Source organism: Phascolarctos cinereus, unplaced genomic scaffold (assembly GCF_003287225.1).
Source record: "Phascolarctos cinereus isolate Bilbo 61053 unplaced genomic scaffold, phaCin_HiC Scaffold_726;HRSCAF=1367, whole genome shotgun sequence".
NCBI classification, from domain to species: Eukaryota; Metazoa; Chordata; class Mammalia; order Diprotodontia; family Phascolarctidae; genus Phascolarctos; species Phascolarctos cinereus.
The window spans coordinates 272,005,395-272,023,905 of NW_027556098.1; the positions used below are offsets into that span (position 1 = coordinate 272,005,395).

Here is an 18,511-nt window from a genome sequence, read left to right on the forward strand (position 1 = left end):
AAATAGAGATCATCACCCACACACTCCCCACCTTGTAGGGTGGTTGTGATGAAAGCTCTTTGTAAACTCTAAAATGCCAAAGGAAGACGGATTATTATTAATGATGATGAAGATGACGACGATGATGATGATGATGGTGGCCTTCCTTACCGAATTGATAGGAATGATAAACTGATGCCTCATCTGATTGCTTCTTGTTATAATACTTTTTAAAAGGTGATGCCAAAAAAAAAAGGTGATGCCAGCTTTTAAGAAGAATTGGTGTCATATCTCGCCTGTAACAAATCTAAAACCTGAAACTCAGAAGGAAGAGTAGTGGAGGGTATGGTGGTGTGGATAATGCCATTTAAGATATTGTAGGACCAGAAAATGCAGGTTGTTGTTGAGTTATGTCTGAGTCTTTGTGACCCCATTTGGGGTTTTTTTGGCAAAGATACTGGAGTAGTTTGCCATTTCCTTCTCCAGCTCATTTTACAGATGAGGAAACTGAGGCAAACAGAGTTAAGTGATTTGCCTAGGCTCACACAGCTGGTGAGTGTCTAAAATCAGATTTGAACTCAGGAAGATGAGTCTTCCTGACTCCAGGCCCAGTCTTCTAATCACTTGCCACCCAGCTGCCCTGGTCATATTTTGAGAGAGAGGGATTAGCGGATGGAGAATAGAACCATTACCTTGGTATACACAAAATATTAAAAGACAATGAGATAGATCATTTAGGAAGAAGTCTTTGCTGTAATGGAAGGGGGTCACAGATATTAAGTCAGAACTTGGGTTCAAATCCCAGCTCCGTTACTTGTGTGACCAACAACAAATCCCATTACCTTTTGGGCTTCACTTCTTCATTTGGAAAATGAGAGGATGAGACTGGATCTCCTTTATAGCTCTAAATTCCATGAAATCAAAGCTCTACAGGACTTTTTAGCATTAACTAGTCTTTGTGTAGGTTGCCCAGTGGAGGGAACAAGGATTCTGAATTTTCTTAACTTCCTCTCCCCGGAGCCTCGCCCCAAGGGCACTCCCTGTTGTTTTGCTGAGGAAACAGAGTGTAATGTTAACGCTGGACCACTTTGGGAACTGAAATTGCTGTTGCTAGCCATCTGGCCTCCTTCACTGGTGTGAAATTCCCTGAAAGAAAAGACCAAGATCTTGTTTTTCCCCCCTCAAATTTCTCAACATTATTTAAGATTTTTAATTCCTGGAAAGGGATTTCTCTTGGGAACCCACCACAAGAGAGTTGACTACCATTTGTTCTTTCCTCCCACACAGTCTGTTGCCAGCTCTCTACCCAGCTGCACCTCTCTCCTCTCTTATCCCACCTCCCCTCCCCCCCAAAAACCCCCCAAAACTCTCATGGTGCTTCTTATCCAAGGGTTTTCTCTGATAAGGTCTTTCAAGTTTGTTTCTCAATCAAGGAAAAAAGACACATTCTTGATGGATCAGATGAAATTCATTTTCACTGGGGAATGAGTTCTGTACTTTTTACCCTCTCCAGGTTACCTGTAATATCCCCTTCATAGACAAATGACAATTAATTGATGGTTCCATTGTGTATTACTAGCCCTAAGGTTTAAGCCTATACTAGGTAGTTTAAATGATTTCATTAATTCAAAGGAGGTAAGAGGCCTGGGGAGTGGGGGGAAATTTTCCACTGCAGGGGAGTCAGTCCAGATCTAGGAGATGTAAACTGGGGTCTGCTCTGCTTCATTTGTCCTCACCAGGATCATCTGTTATATTCCATCTGGAGATACTTTTTCACTGATGATGATGCAAGAACCAGGGAAAAGAAGCACAGCTGGCCTTTTGCAGTTAGAAGGCTTGATCATCTTTTTGAAATATAAATTTAAATATATGCTTAAATGTATGTGTATATATAGGTACATATAGATCTGTACATATACTTACATACATATACATGCATGTGTATACATTTGGTTTGGTTAGGCATGGATATTGTATATATGTACACATTTGTTTTAGTTATGCATGGATATACATATATTATTGTGTATACATATGTGCATACACACATACATATATGCTCACATATATGTATGTGCACATATATGTATAAATGTGTTTATATCCATGAACAACTAACACAAACATGAGCTGGAATCCAAGGAAACACTGGCATTTCAACCTTCTTGGTGTTTCAGCCTGTCAAATTTCCATTTCTAACACCCTGAGCATGATTGGTGCTCAGCAAAAGCTGAACAGGAATAATGATGTTGGATCATTATCCATGCTGTCTCGGTCTCCCAAGTCACTCTCATGTCTGTCTGTGCAATTGAGAATCCATATGAGGAAGAGAAGGAAATAAGCATTTGCTGTCTATAACTCCTACTAGGTACCAGGCACTATACTAAGTGTTTTTTCCTAATACTATCTCATTTGAGCCTCACAAAAACCCTATGAAGTAGGTGCTATAATTATCCTAATTTTACCTTTGAGGAAACTGAGGCAAACAGAGGGTAAATGACAGCTAGTGTCTTAGGCAGACTTTGAACTCAGGTCTTTTTGAGTCTGGGCCCCATGTTCTATCCCTTATACCACCAGCTGCCTCTCAGTCCCAAATAGTGTATGTGATGGTGGAGTAGGTTATCATGAGAGTAAAGCTTTAGAACAGGAAGGAACCTTAGTCTAACATCCTTGTTTTACAGACAAGGAAACTGAGGCCCAAAGAGGTTACTTGTTAATTGTTCAAAGTCACCCAGGTAGTAAGTAGCAGAGCTAGAATGTGAGCCAGATCATTGTCGTTGTTGTTCAGGTATGTCCAGCTCTTTGTGACTCCATTTGGTTTGTGTGTTTGTTTTTGGTAAAGTACTGGAGTGGTATGTCATTTCCTTCTCCAGATCATTTTAGAGATGAGGAAATTGAAGCAAATAGGATGAAGTGACTTGACCAGGGTCACACAGTTAGTAAGTGTCTGAGGCCAGATTTGAACTCAGGAAGATGGGTCTTTCTGACTCTGGTCCTGGCCCTTTGTCCACTGTGCTACCTAGCTGCCCTTACATCCAGATGGTCCAGCACCAAATCCAGTGTCCTTTCTGCTCTATCACCCTGCCTCTACAGAGGCCTTGAAGATAATTCGTAATGAACTTTCTGTGTTGCTAGATTCAGGATAGCAGGAGGCCTCATTATAACTGAACAGAGGTCGCATGCTTCAGTGAAAAGAATGTTGGCTTCTGAGTCAGAGACTCTGGGTTTGCACCCCACTTAACACTTCTCTGGGCCTCATTGTCTTATAAGTAAAATGAAGGGGTTTGGACTAGGTGGTTTTTGAGCTTTCAGCTCTAAGGCTGTGTGGTGCTGCTTATGAGGGATGGTAGGGAGAGGTCAGATTGATATTTCTGTCTCACATTATCATAGATGAAACCAGGGAATGTTGTATATTAATTAGCCAGTCTTAGAAGGTCAGGTGTTCTTAGACTCCAGTGTGATGTGTTCAGAATCTTGTTGGGAATCTATTGTACAGACATATCCAGTGAGGAAATAAAAAGAGGAAAACAAAAAGTGTGTGTGAGTGCTCCTCGTCATAGCACAGAAACAACGCTGAGTTCTGGGGCATTCTTTCCTTGGTTTCTATGGTGTAAGATCAGCTAACTTTTCAGCCACTGTGACTTGCTCATCCATCAGTGGTCAAGAACTCTTAATCACCAAGGATATGTTAATCATATCCATTATAGCCTAGCCAGTAGAGGGAAATCACACTTCCTTGGTAAATCATTTGAAAAAATTGTAACTCCTCATTTACTTCTTGTTTTCAATTAACAAGCATTTATTTTCTTACCAACTCCCCTCATCTCTATCACATTTGACAAATAGAAAAACAAAACCTTTGTAATAGATACATAGTCAAGAAAAATAACTTTCTGCAGATGCCATAAACACAATTGTCTATCTTGTATTACATCTTGAGTCCATCACCTCTTCGGCGTGAGGTGGGTAGCATGCTTCATCATTGGCTCTCTGGAATTACAGTTGGTCATTGTATTCATCAGAATTCTTAAATCTTTCAAAGTTGTTTGTTTTTCCAAAGTTGTTCTTATTGTATAAAGTCTTCTCCTGGTTCTGCTTATTTTACTCTATGTCAGTCCATACAAATCTTCCCAGGTTTCTTTGAAACTATGCTTTTCATAAATTCTTATGGTGCTGTAATATTGCATTATATTCTTACATCGTAATGTGTTTGACCATTCCCTCATTGATGGGCATCCTTTTATTTTTCTAGGCCTTGTAACTATCAAAAGGAGCCACTAGAAATATGTTTCTGGTACATATGGATCCTTTTCTTTCTTTGATCTCTTTGGGGTGTACGCCTAGTCTCTTGGTGTGCCGCTTTTTCCCAAATTTTAGGTCTTTACAATGGAGTGAGAACCTAAATGGATTCTGTGAGTGTGTCAAAGTTCCCAAGTCTTAATTCTCTGTTTTAACTCTAGTTCCCAGAATAGCAACCACTGACGATTGGGTCAAAGGATATGCAGAGTTCATTGACTTTTGCAGCACAGTTCCTAACTGCTTTCTAGAATAGCAGTATCATTTCACACCTCCACCAACAATGCATTAATGTGCCTCCAACATTTGTCATTTTCCTTTTTGGTTATCTTTGCCAATCTAAGGGTTGTGATGTGGAGCCTCAGAGTTGCTTTAATTTGCATTTCTTAAATTATTAGATTATGAGCATTTTTTTTCCATACGGCTGTTGATATTTTGGATTTCTTCCTTTGAGAAGTGTGGCTCTTTGACTAAATTCAAACTTCACAGAACAAATCCCCTTAATAAAAGAATTTGTTCTGTGAAGTTTGGATTCAAGTCAAAGGGCTGCACTTGAGGACCTACAGGGCCACATGTGGCCTCCAGGCCACAGGTTCCCCACCCCTGCTTTATCACAATCTGTTCCTTCCTCACACGAGAAGACTATTAGCCTTGTTGTGTATACTTCCCCTTTCCTTTCCACATGTGACATATGGGGTAAGTATACTAACCTTTCTAGATGAGATATTTTACTTCATGCCAATGAGATCAGATGATCACAAATTCACAGCTGGATGTAACTTTAGGAGTTGTTTAGTCTAGCCCCACCGTTTTATAGATGAGGAAACTGAGACCCAGAGATGTTTTAAGGGGCTGGCCCAAGATAATATAGACAGTGAGTAATAGAGGTAAGATATGAACCCAAGTCCTCTACCTTCAAATCTAGTGGTGGTTTCATTACACCATGATTCCTCTCCTACAAGATTATGTAGGACACTCAGATAATAGGCACAACATATTCATTAAAAATATATGAAAAACAATTTAATTGTTCTATAGCTTGGTGAACAGTTATACAGAGCACATAGTAACTTTGGTAGATTTGGGATCATATTAGTGCCCATATTTCCTCCACTGGTGTAGATTACGAGTCTTCCATGCCTTCTCATTTCAATGGTTGTTCATCCCCTTCCTCATATCCTACCACAACAACAGACCCAGCCTGTTACAGGGCTTCTTCTATTTTTTTAAATTATCTTGAAACTACCTATATAGCTTTTGAGTTGTCTATATGGTTTTTTTTCCTGTTTTTGATTTGAATATGACTTCACAGGGATAGGAAGTATAAAATTAAGATGATTTACATCATAATTAGTAGAGTATTGTACCTAAAGATAGGAAGACCTGGCTTAAAATCCAGCCTCGGATACTTATTAGCTATGTCACCCTGGGCTAGCCACTTAACCTTTGCCTTCCTCAGTTTCCTCATCTGTAAAATGGAGATACTGATAGCACCTACCTCCCAGAGTTGTGAGATAATGTTTGTATTATCTTAACCATAAGCCTTAAAGTGCTATATAAATGCTAGCTATTATTATTATCTCTTTTTTTTTCATCATAGTCTATGGGAGTAGGAAAAAAGAAGAAAAGTAGTTAGAGATTAAAAAAAAAATCTTGGAGTAGAAGATAAGAAAAAGTCAGACTCTTAATCTGCCTGTATGCATGTGCATATACATACACACACTTACGCAACTGGATTGTCAAGAACTCAGATATTAGATAAACTAAATCCTCTTCTTTTCACTTCCTTATTTATTCTAGGCACATAGGCAGGGTTATAGTCTCCCAAAGATTAAATAACATTAATCTAAGTATTAGGAGGTGAGGGGAAGAGCCTGAGAAATACTCTCTGGTATTTCATATCAAGTCATATGATCATAGTTTTAGAATGAGATAGGATGTTACTGCTTGTCTAACCCAACCTTCTCCTATTAGGTGAGGAAGCTAAGGTTTGCCCAAAGTCACATAGTTAGTAAGTGGTAAAGTCAGGATTTGGACTCATGTCCTCTGGCTACAAACTCAACACTCTTTTCGTTACACTACCCTGTCAGATTCCTCCTCTGATTTTCCCTCAGAATCCCTGTGTTCAAAGTAAACCTGAGACCAACCTCTTCCTGCCACAGTTATAATCTGCATCTGTTGCTGTTACTCCAGCACTGAGGCTCTGTGTGTGCTGCTTTTTCCCAAATTCTAGGTCCTTTACAGTGGGGTGAGAATCTAAATGGATTCTGTGAGTATACTGAAGTGGCCAACTCTGAATTCTCTGTTTTAACTGTGGAGTCCCCAGAATAGCAAGTTCATCCTGGGTCAGGCCCCTGCTCACCCTTTCATTGTTCTCGGGGGTGTCCTGCTCTATTTCGTCTTTCTATACCAGCATTCCATTTCCTGTTGGGGTCTTTCCTCTTTAGTGTTATCTGTTTCCTCTATTTGATCCAGTCATCAAGAACAGCAGGAACAAGATGGTACCTCATAGGATCTTAGATCATCAGAAGTCAGAGTTCAGAGGTCATCTAGTCAATACTTTTCATTTTACAGATAAGGAAACTGAGGTGTACAAATGCTAAGTGACCTGCTCCATGTCATAGGTAGTATATAGCAGAATAAGAATTGGAACCCCCGTCCTTTTGAATTCAGCACTCTTTTCTCTGAGCCAAATTGACTTTATTTATGCATCTATCTTTCATCTCTGGTGGTAGATTTGTGTTCTCATGACAATTGACTTAGCTTTTCAAATACAGATTGAGAATGACAGAGAAGATTCCATAATTTTCTTAATAAAAAACACAAAGCACAATTTCAGGGAACATCTGGTTGGAGTTTGACGTTGTCTTTGTACCTCAAGAGAAAAGCAGGCTGAAATCAGATGAGGTCCATAGCCATCCGATGAGAGTGAACCACCTGCAGCATGAAGTCTGGGCCAAGCCTATTCTCCTCCTAGGGGATTAGAACTCTTTAAACTTAACTTATAACTCCTAGGGTAGAGTTCTCTGTTTTTGATGTTTGATACAATATTATCAGTCTTCCTCTCATATATTCTAGTAGCATGCATGTTCCCCTTCCCCAAAACCCTAATTCAATTCAATTCAACCTATATTTATTAAGTAGAGCATCATGCAAAACATAGTCTTCTTAGATTGGAGGCTGGATTCAATGATCCTAGGGGGCGATAGAGCATATGTGTAATGGCCTGTTGGGTAACCTGTACTCTTTGCACTTTTTATGGATGGGAGGGAGCATGAATCGCTTGTCACCTGAGGAAAACATGTTCAGTGCCCTAGCTACATGGACATGTGCTCAATCTGCTTTATGGAGGTAATCTGAAACTAGGTTGAAAGGAAACCTGTGGGTTTCTGTCAATCAAGGTCATAGTCTTGTTTAGTATATGATCTTGTCTTTTGGTCAGGATATTCTTATTCATTGCAAGAGTGACAAGTTGTGTCTGAGCTAGAGGATTTTCAAATGCTGCTTGGACTAGGGATTAGACAGATCCATCCCACATTGTTGGGACTGCAGATGTAGTTGAATGGTTCATAATTATAGTCAAAAGAATCTGCAGACAGCAACAGAGGCAGTCCAGACCTTCCTTCTCAAGTGTATGCTCTGCTCCTTCCTTCCCTCTACGAATGACAGTGTGAGTGTCATGAATTATACTCACCAAAAGACAGCATGTACAGTGCAGAAAGAATTGTTAGGCTTCTATAAATTGAGAGGCTAATCATCTTTCTCTTTCTATGTAAATCATGTCCTGCTCCTTGTTTCAACTCCGCCCAGTAACAGATTTAGCTGAAAGATAGTAGTTTCTGATGTGCCAATGCTTTCTTCAAAACCAGAGTGGAATAATGTTAATAATAGCTAGCTTTTTAAGGTTTGCAAAGAATGTTCTCGTTCTCTCTCTCTCTCTCTCTCTCTCTCTCTCTCTCTCTCTCTCTCTCTCTCTCTCTCCCTCTCTCTCTGTGCACATATGTATGTATATGTGTGTATGTGTGTATATTATACACACATACATATATATATGTATATATTTTCAGTTGATTCTCACAAGAACTCTGTGAGGTAGGTTCTGTTGTTATCCCCATTTTATAGAGGAACCTAACAAGATTCCATGATTATCCCCACTTTATAGAAAAGGAACCTGAGACTCAGAGGTTAAGTGACTTGCCCAGGGACATACAGTCTGTAGGTGATTAAGGCAGTCTGTGTACTTAGGTCTTCCTTACTCCAAGCCTGACAATCTATTTACTATACACTCTATAGACTTGAAAGAGCTGGCTTCTAGTCTTAGCTTTTCTTCTAATTAACTGTGTGACCACTTTCACCTCTTTGGTCCTCAGTTTCCTTACCTATAAAATTAGGTATTTGGAATAGATGATCACCTTGAATAGATAGGCACCTTGGTTTGTATAGTATATAGAAAGCTGGATCTAGAGTCAGGAAGATCTGAGTTCAAATTCGACCTCAGACACAAGCTGGATGATTCTGGGCAAGTCACTTAACCTCTGTTTTCCTCAACTGTAAAATGGGGATAATAGCAGCATCTACCTCCCAGGGTTGTTGTGAGGATCAAAGGAGATAATATTTGTAAAAAGCACTTAGCATAGTACCCAGCACATAGTAGGTGTTATGTGAATGCTACTTATTTCCCTTTGAGGTTCCTTCCTGACCTAAGAAGCTACAACTCAAGAACACAGCTCCAACAGGGCAAAAAACAATGGACTATAATAGATTAGAATCACCCTGCAAAACTCAAACAACCGCTTTTCTCTTTAAAAAAATGCTGACTTTTAAAGAAACACCTCGATAACTCTCTAATTCCAGGCTAGGAGTCCTGAAATTCCTCGTGAGGCTGTCTGTCTTTGGGATGCTTCCAGGAAGCCAGGATTGAGCTGTAAGCCATATGGAGCTCACAGAGGAAAGGCACAGATTGTATTCTGGATAAAGACCCTCGTTTCCTGCACAGAGAGGGGTCAAGGGACAGTTTAGGTGAAGGGATAGATCTAGCTGCTTTCTGGGAGGATGGCCACAAAGGCAGGTGTGAGCGAGTCCTTGTGGATTTAACCAGTGCTGCAGTTTGTTTTTTATCAAGAATAGTTTGGAAGAAGAAATGGCTTCTGGTGTTTCTCCTCCATAAAAAGAAAATCACCCCTATACTTGTTATGCTACCTTCCAAATAAACGTAGTAGGGAAAGGCAAGGGTTATCATCTCGAAAGCAGAGATGAGGTTATGACATCAGATAGTAAAGTGATTCTTCCTGACTCACACATTTGTCTTAACCCTTAGGCTGTGTGTGTGTGTGTGTGTGTGTGTGTGTGTGTGTGTGTGTGTGTGTGTGTTTGGCAGCTCAGTTTAAGATTTATTCTAATACTCTTTCCTCTCTTAGAATCTCCATTTTGTTGTTACCTGACAACCATAGGTATTCAAACACCACACAGTTTTCCTTCCATAATGTGCTTGGTTAATTGACCAAACCTGTCACATGGAAACAACTCATTTTAAACTCAAAGCTCTGCTCCCTTTTTCTGTACATGACAGGAACTGTTGCGTCTTCTCAGAGAAAGACAACCACAAATGTAGCAACTCAGCTTGGACAGGTTGTTAATAAGACTTTTTTTTTTCTTATCTTGCATTTATACCAGTAAATTGACATCTGTGAGTCATAATAAGCTCAATTTGGATCAACGGTTAGTGGTCTAAATGTTTTTGGTTTTTTTTGCACCTAACTACAATAATGTGCCACATTTTAAGCTAAAGCTCAGAGATTCTTCAGTTTGGTGAAGTTCAAGCCCTAGACATAATCAAAGAACTTATAGATGCTTTTTTTTTGTCCTGAAACGGAAGAATCCATCTTAAATGACCTTTTGAAATAAGTTTTTACATTTAATCTTGTAATACAACTATTTAGGAGGGTGATGAGAGAACTAAAGAAAATATATGTCATTTATAATCTTTGTGTGCTTAATGTTTTTACAGATGCATTTTTTAATGGCAGTTGTTTGCTAGACACTTAAAATTAGCATCTCTCCTCTGGCATCCTTTTCCTGACCTGGTCAGACATGATGTTATGACTCTAGAGAGTTTCTGTACTTGGCTATATTTCACTGTTTCTGCTGCATTTGGCTCTCATGCTCATCAGTTTTAAAGAATGTTAAAAAATAAAGCCTTACTTCCCCTATTGTTATTTTTTTCCCTGAGTATCTTCTAGAATATATATTCTATTTTAAACCTAATTCATCCTTGGGATATCCACTTGAAGCAGATAGAAAGTGAGATAAAATTATCCCTATTTTGCAAAGAAAGAAACTGAAGGACAAGTAATGGTCACATCCTGAATTAGGACCTGAGTGAATATGATAGAATGGGACAGCAGTTCCCATACAATAAGGGCAGCTAAGTGGTGCATTGGGTAGAGCGCTGGGCTTGAAGTCAGGAAGACTTACCTTCCCGAGTTCAAATCTGGCTTCAGACATTTACTTAGCTATGTGACCCTGGGCAAGTCACTTAACCCTGTTTGCCTCAGTTTCCTCAACTGTAAAATGAGCTAGAGAAGGAAATGGCAAACCACTCCAGTGTCTTTGCCAAGAAAACCCCAAATAGGATCAGAAAGAGTTGGACAAGACTGAACAATTCCATTCACTTTTCAAGCATAGAGACCTCTTTTTACCATTAACAGTTTTTACAGAGCTTCGCATGTTTGTGGCCGCATCAACACTGAAAATTTTATTGGCATTAAATATAGATTAAAATATTCCTTGGTGTGCTTATGCATATATATGTGTGTGTATATATATATATATATATATATATGTATATATATATATATATGTATATATATATATATATATTCCTTACCATAACCCCATGAGGCCCACAGGTTGGGAACCAATAATTTGGACATAATTGAAAGTTCTGTTCTGTTTCAAATTACAGGAAAAGAGTCTAGAAATAATAATAGCTAGCATTTATATTGTGCTTTGTTTGTAAAGAATTTTATATATTTTCTCATCTGATCCTCACAACTCTGTGAATTACATGCTATCATTATCCTAGTCTTACAGATGAAGAAATTGAGTCTGAAAGAGGTTAAATGGCTTGCCCAGGGTCACAGAGTTATCTGAGGCAGAATTCAGACTTAGGTCTTCCTTGCTCCAAATCAAGCATTCTATACACTAGGCCACCTAGCTGCCAGATTAAGCTATGGTGAATCAGACCTTTAGGTCCTTTGCATAACAACCTAATCTTCTTTGGTTGGGTAGACTCAACATTGGTGGACCCTAGCAGAGATGGGGACTGAACCAAGGTATCTGAAGCTAAGGAGGGTATTCCTTGCTAAGGTATGGCTTGGCCTTACCTTATATTCCATGATTTTCTGTGACACCTAGTTTATCATATTATATAGACAGTTAACCTAAATGTCATTGAAATCTTGAGAATTCAGAAAAGTTGAGTTAGATTTACAAAAAGAGACAGAAGTAATTTTTATTGTCCAGTCCAATCATAGCATCATATATCACAATAGTACAAATAAGTTTTATTAGTCAAATATGTTATAATAATATACTTTTGAGATAGGCATCTCTTGGTTAAATGACAAAACGAAAATATTTCTGTCTCAGTTAGTGACACATATAGCTTGCGAAAGGAGAGGACATTTATTTTTAATCTGAGTCTTCATTGAGTACCATCTTGAATAGAAGCTGCTTATCAAAATATGGGTTTTAATTCATACCTGTTCCCTCAAGTATTACCTCTTTGCTTGGATAGTCACAAATGTAAAACTCTTTGCTTCAGGACTGGGTGACAGAAAAGGTGGTCCCTTAGTCTTATGAGTTGCCTACTATTGAGAAATTAGTGCAAGTCTTACATAATGAATAGAGTGTTAAACTTGGAGTCAGAAAGACTGGGGTTCAAATCTGACAATTATTAGTTATATGATCAAATGTGTAGTCATTTAACCTTTCAGTCTCATCTTCTTCATATATAAAGGAGATAATAATACTTGTGATATCTATATCACAAGGCTGTTATGAAGCTTAAGTAAGATAATGCATATAAAGCACTTTGCAAAATTTAGAATTCTATAGAAATGTCAACTCTTATTAATACAGATCTTGCCCTCCAGAAGAGAGATGTTCAGAATTTAAGTAGGGTAGGGTTTTATGAGATCTTTTTACCAGGATTTTTTTTTGTTTGTTGTTATTTTTAACCTTATATTTCTCAAGAAATCTCTAGCCAGGGAAATTCTCTTAGGAATCTAAATGCTTACTGGGGAATTTAAAAAAAGAGATAAGCTTCAGAAATTTTATTTGACAATAAATAGGGAAATAAGCATTCATATATGGATGTAAGAATCCCATCATTTATTCTGATTACTGTTACCATTCCTACAAATGGGAGAACAACACAAAAATCCCTCCTAGCTAAGAATAGCGTTGTGTTCCTCAGCTTTTGTATTCATTTAGTAAGTCAATGCTGTTTCAGGGCTGTTTTCCATAAAGCACATTCCACCCTGTTCATATCCAATTCATTCATCAGCTGTTTTTCCCATATTTTCCCAGAATGAGAAAGTGTCTGTTCTTGTCATCTGGGGACCAGTATTGTTTTTTCATACCTTTTGGAAACACAGATGAATTGCCATGGACTTTGTCCTTCAAAAACCAGGATTTCCACTTGCAAATGTCTCTCTCTGGTCATTGGAGGGGGTGTAATATAGTGGTGAGAATAGGGGTCAGCCAGACATTTGTATTCTATTCCTGAATCCACCACTGATTTGCTGTTGGAAATCTGCAAATTACTCATGCTTTGAGGAGACCAGACTGGTTTCAGATCAAGGTAAAAGAGGTATGTTTCTTATAAGAGACAGAGGAAAGGTTACAGTTGTTAGATGGTTGAAGTTCACATAATATGTATGGAAATCAGGAAATGGTTTTAAAAATAGTTCTCTCTGAAGTTGTTCAGGTCAACCTAAAAACAAATTTTAGTTAAACAAAGATTAATCTTTCTATCGATATATTTGTATAAGGCCTAACAACCCATTGCTCAGGTGAAATGAATGCTTTGGGATGTTATGCTTGGAGTTAGCTGAGAGCTCAGTTCACATACCTGCTCTGACAGTTATGTGACCTTGGGAAAGTAATTTATCGTTTCTGAGTCTCACTTCTCTCCTCTGTAAAATGGCGATATTAATATTTAAAGCACTAGACATGTAATTTATTAATATAAACCATGTAGAATTATGGTAACCTTAAAACAGTGTTCAATCATGAATTAAATGGGATATTATCTTATCAAGAGTCTGCAGTTTCCTAATTGAAAGGTGATGCATATTGTGATTGCTGAAAGTCAGTGAGTGATTTGGTCCGGAAATGCAAAAATCTCGGAACTGTGGCGTCCTAACATAGCATGCCTACTTTAGGGATGCGGAACGACCTAACATAAAGGAGATGGACTTGTGAAGAAAAAGTTGAAATTGAGCGAAATGATATAATAATTAGAAACCAGAATAATTTTAGAAAAAATAAACCATAACCGTCCACAGGACAGTTGGAGGTAACTTCTTTTAACGGAGAAAAAGAGCTGGATTTCCAGTTTGGACCCTATTTATTCTATACATGACTTGGGGGGGGTACTTCTTGTGTTTATCTGACACTAGAACAAAAAATCACTGAACCACTTCTGGGTTTGCCTTTACTAGAAAAGTGAAATCAAGAGCTTTGGGGGGTAAAGGGCGCATTGCATATGCTAAAGCAAGCCACCTGTGAACTTTCCCAAAGTATCCTTCCTAGGCTTCAAAAGAATGAACTCACCTTCCGAATCATAACCCTAAACCCTGAGTCACCAGAAGGCTGTAATTCATATTTGTAAAGTGCTCTGAGGACATTGGCTCCAGGCTCTGTTGCCTGAATGCACTGTCCTTCAACCACATGCCTCACGTCCTGTGTCTCAGTCTTTATGAATGACTGATTGATCAACACACATTGTTAAAGTATGTGTAGCGTTTGGGGGCAATCCCTGGCGTGCGTCTACTACTGGTGACAAAGCCCTAAAGAATGCATGCAGGGAATGAAATGTACTTTCCTGAAATGAGGTGAAATCTCCTCCCCGCCCAGAGGTTCTCCACGAACAGCTCATCCCCGCCTTTTCATTAGGAATTGTATTGATCCAGGGCTTTCTCGCTCCTGAAGGGAGCTTCCCACTCAAGTGCAAGTGCTTTAGTGTCTCAAAGAAGCTGGGAACCGGGAACCGGGAACCGGACCCGCGGCGGGCTGGCGGGCAGCAGAGCGCGCGGACCAGCCTGGCCCGGCCCAGCCCAACCCAGCCCAGCCCAGCCCAGCCCAACCAGAGTGTCCCCGGGCTGGCTCTCTTGATCCGCAACCTTTCCTTTCACTTTTGGCCGCCTTGGGGGGATTGGTTGGCCGGCCATGAGGGCCCAGCCCCCTGCTCTGCTCCGCCCCTCGGCTCCTCCCTCCTCCCTCCCTCGCAGCCTGGGAGAGCTTTCCTGGCTGGCCCTGAGCTTCGGGACGGATTGAACCGCTGCTACAACCAGAGCGCTGCCCGGAGGAGGAACGCCCTAAAGAGGAGGGGAGGGAAGAGAGAGAAAGAGAGAGAGGGAGAGACGGAGAGGAGAGGAGAGGCGAGGCGAGCCAGCTAGCCAGCCAGCCGGGCCGCCGGAGGCGGAGAGGGGAGGAAGAGAGGGAACTCGAGAGAGGGATTGGGAGCGAAAGCAAGCCAGGGACAGAGAGAGGGTCGCGCTCACTTCTCCGCCAAGTGCCAACTTTCCCTGGAGAGAGTGTGCAGGGGCGCGGACCTTCCTCTGGGGAGAAAGCCAGCCCAACTTGAGATTGGAGAGAAACGGGTTCTATCCCTTTCCCTCCCCCTTGATTCTGACCCCCTCCCCCCAATAAAGAGGGGGGGAAATCATCCTCTTTACAACCTGATCTGTCCCCATTCCCTGGCACCATGAAGGCGGCCGTCGATCTCAAGCCGACTCTTACCATCATCAAGACAGAGAAAGTGGACCTGGAGCTTCTCCCTTCCCCCGGTGAGTGGTGACTGGCCAGGCCCCCATATGCTCCTGGCCTCAACCGGTGAAGTGGGGAAGCCTCTTTGTATGTTTGTCCATTCTTTTTTATCTTTTACCACACCAATCCTACCCCCTTCCAACCCCCCTGTCCCTCTACCTCCCATGTGTTTCTGCAGAAGCTTGGGATGCTGATCTAATGGACAGGGAGGAGAAGAAAGATGGTTGGTGGGCTTGGGACCCGGTACTTCTCCCTAGGGACAGTTATTTTCACAGCTGTGTGAGTGTGTGTGTGTGTGTGTGTGTGTGTGTGTGTGTGTGTGTGTGTGTGTGGAGGGGGCATCTTATATGATTCCCTCCCTGCCCCCCTCATTCCCTATTTAGTGCTGCGGAAGTATGTTCCTGTTCCTTAAACTTTTGTGAGAAATGGGATCTGTAGTAGGGGGTCAGCCCTTCACTGACATTGCCTGTTGGGGGATACCGGGGATGGTGTAGACGCTAACTTTGAAGGCCCTAGAGAATAGGGCAGAAAGACAATCTGGCCTACTTGAAAGAAAAATTCAGATTTCCCCCTGCCTTAGTGATGGCCTGTGTCACATCTCTTTTCTATTTAGCTACTTTCCCTCCCTTTCTTTCTTTTTCCTTTTGGAATGAAAGTGAGGAGATAGGAGGAACTTTTGAAAGTATTCTGACCTTTCACTTGAGGTCACACATTTTTACTAATTTTCCTAGTCCATCACCTAATTTTGTGTCCCTAGAAAGCCTTCCTGGCACCAAAATGTTACCGCTATTGGGACTAGTAATGCATTGGAGAAAGAGAAGGGGAAAAATGAAAGAGACTGATTTTGGGTCTTTGACTTGATGTTGTCCAACTTTTTGCTTTGAAAACTATTTGAAATGGAGTGGGGGAGGAGGGGAATTTCATTTTCTTTTGGACGTGTAAGTTTTGGCACTGATGGGTTTTAACTAACTACATCCCATTACTGGACTTCTGGAAAACAGAGTTTGAGAGAGAAAAATGCTTGCTTTGAAGAACCAGAGAGTTTGACTATCACTTGAGGGTTAGTGGTTTCAGAGTGGGAAGAGAAAAGAAATGGAGAGATGGTGCTTTTTGGAAAAAAAAAAGATTACAATAACATGCTATTGATGTTTTGGGTTGTCAATAATAAACTGAGCTACTTACTTGCCTATGATAACATTTCTTTCTTTTGTCATAAGGAAAGTGTTGCCATTTCTCTAGATTTAATCTTGCAATCCCAAACCAAGTTGATTTAACTGTGATGTTTTTGTTAGGTAGAGATTCGCCCATAAAGAAAAATAAAATGACCAGTATTCCATGCCAGGAGGCATCCTGACTGCAGCAGTACTGAGATTAAAACAGGGAAGGCACACTGATGCAGGCACAACTGGAAAGTGAAGTCTCTTTGATAGCTGCATTTTTTTTTTGACTTGGTTATCAAGTTTTGAGGGAGCTAGAATAGGTTCTACTCATGCTAACTGATATAAATGACAGAGAGCACAAGGTAAAATGATGGATGACAGCTTGAATACAAATCCTCCTGGTCATTTTGTGTATATGTGTGTGTGTGTGTGTGAGTGTGTATGTGTGTGTGTGTGAGAGAGAGAGAGAGAGAGAGAGAGAAGGAGAGAGAGAGAGAGAGAGAGAGAGAGAGAGACAGACAGTCAGACAGAGGTAAGAGACAGAGATAGATGGAATCAGGGAGAGAGACAGAGGGGGAAGGGAGGAGAGAGAGAGAGAGAGAGAGAGAGAGAGAGAGAGAGAGAGAGAGAGAGAGAGAGAGAGAGAGAGAGAGAGAGAGAAGACAGAGAAACAGAGGTGGAGTGGAAGGAATAGACTGAGATAGAGACAGAACAAGAGTTGAAACAAAATATTGATAAATAAGAGAAATATACCTGCAATGTATTATATAAGTGTCAAGAATGGAAATGGTATAGCAAATGCCACACTTAGGGGAAAGACCTGAAGAAATAATTTTAGTATCTTAATTACAAGTATTAAACATACTTAGATTTGTGGTACAATAGATGAAATTGAGGGGTAGGGAGCTTTTACTCCATCTACTACCATTAAAAGTAAATTTTGCACTAATAATAATAATGATAATAACCTCTTTATCCTCTGTCTCCCCACCCATAAGACGGGAGTAGTCAATGCTACTTGATTTGTGGGGATTAAATAAAAGACATCTTTGAAGAACCACAAGTCAAATTCCATCACATTTTATGTAATTACAATGACAATTTCTCTTAAGAAGATTTCCAAGCTACAGCCTCATTTATTTTAAACAATATTTAATGCAGCAAAATTCTATCCCCCCAAAAACTGATTTGGACAACCCTTTAGAATTTAGCATAATGTGATTTGGTTTCTACCAATCTCTTGCATAAAGGTACAACAAATATTGTACAAAATATAACAATAATTTATATGTAAACAGTGCATTCCGTTTTGGAACCTTAGAGTGGCTTCTTTAATCAACATTGCCCTCATACCACAGAGAAGTGGAGGCATAGAAAAGGTAAGTCACTTACCCAAGGTCACTCAATAAACCAGTAAATGTAGAAGAGCACCAGCTTCCTGAGTTCCTGATGCTTAGCTCTAACCGATCCTGGTGCTTGCTCACTACAATTCCTAACATTAGATCCACCGCTGAGAGTCTCTCAGTTAAAGAAATTTTATTCGGATTTGGCCTTCCAAGTACAAATACTGGAAGAAATGCTGGTTGTGAATGCCTGTCTATTTTGTGGGGTGTGTGTATGTGTGTGTGTGTGTGTGTGTGTGTGTGTGTGTGTGTGTGTGTGTTGGCAGTGGGGGGTTGGGGGGTGGGGAAGAAGCATTTGCATGAGCAAGGATTTGCTTTGCCCATCAGACCATATAGGACTTTGGTTTAAAGTTTAACTTCTCTTCTCACGGTAGTGGCAGGGCTAGACAGGCTTCTTTGTATCCACAGCGGTGGTTTAAATATTTATCAGGAGAGCTTCTTTGTGGCATTGCTTCTCTTAGGTTTGGAGGTATACTTAGTTTTGTAGCTTTATCTCGTTAAATTTATTCAATAAGAACTGTCCTAGAATACAGTAACATATGGAATGGTGTGGTGAAATGGGTAGAGTGCTGGCACTGGTCAGAAGGTCTGAGCTCTGTTTCTGCTGGAACTTTGCCC

At 40.3% G+C, this 18,511-nt stretch overlaps 1 protein-coding gene across 6 annotated transcripts in view; it reads left to right on the forward strand.

Annotated features, from left to right (window-relative positions):
* Positions 1 to 18,511, forward strand: part of ETS1 (ETS proto-oncogene 1, transcription factor) — a 191,995-nt gene that overhangs the window by 89,349 nt on the left and 84,135 nt on the right. For 2 of the 6 annotated variants that reach the window (XM_020963816.2, XM_078147110.1), the window contains exon 1: positions 14,796 to 15,350. The exons of the other annotated variants lie outside the window; for them this stretch is intronic. In XM_020963816.2, coding sequence (XP_020819475.1) covers positions 15,269 to 15,350 — 82 coding nt within the window. In that variant the 5' untranslated portion in view covers positions 14,796 to 15,268. Of the gene's footprint in view, positions 1 to 14,795; positions 15,351 to 18,511 lie in introns of those variants that run through there. 6 annotated transcript variants of the gene reach the window in all.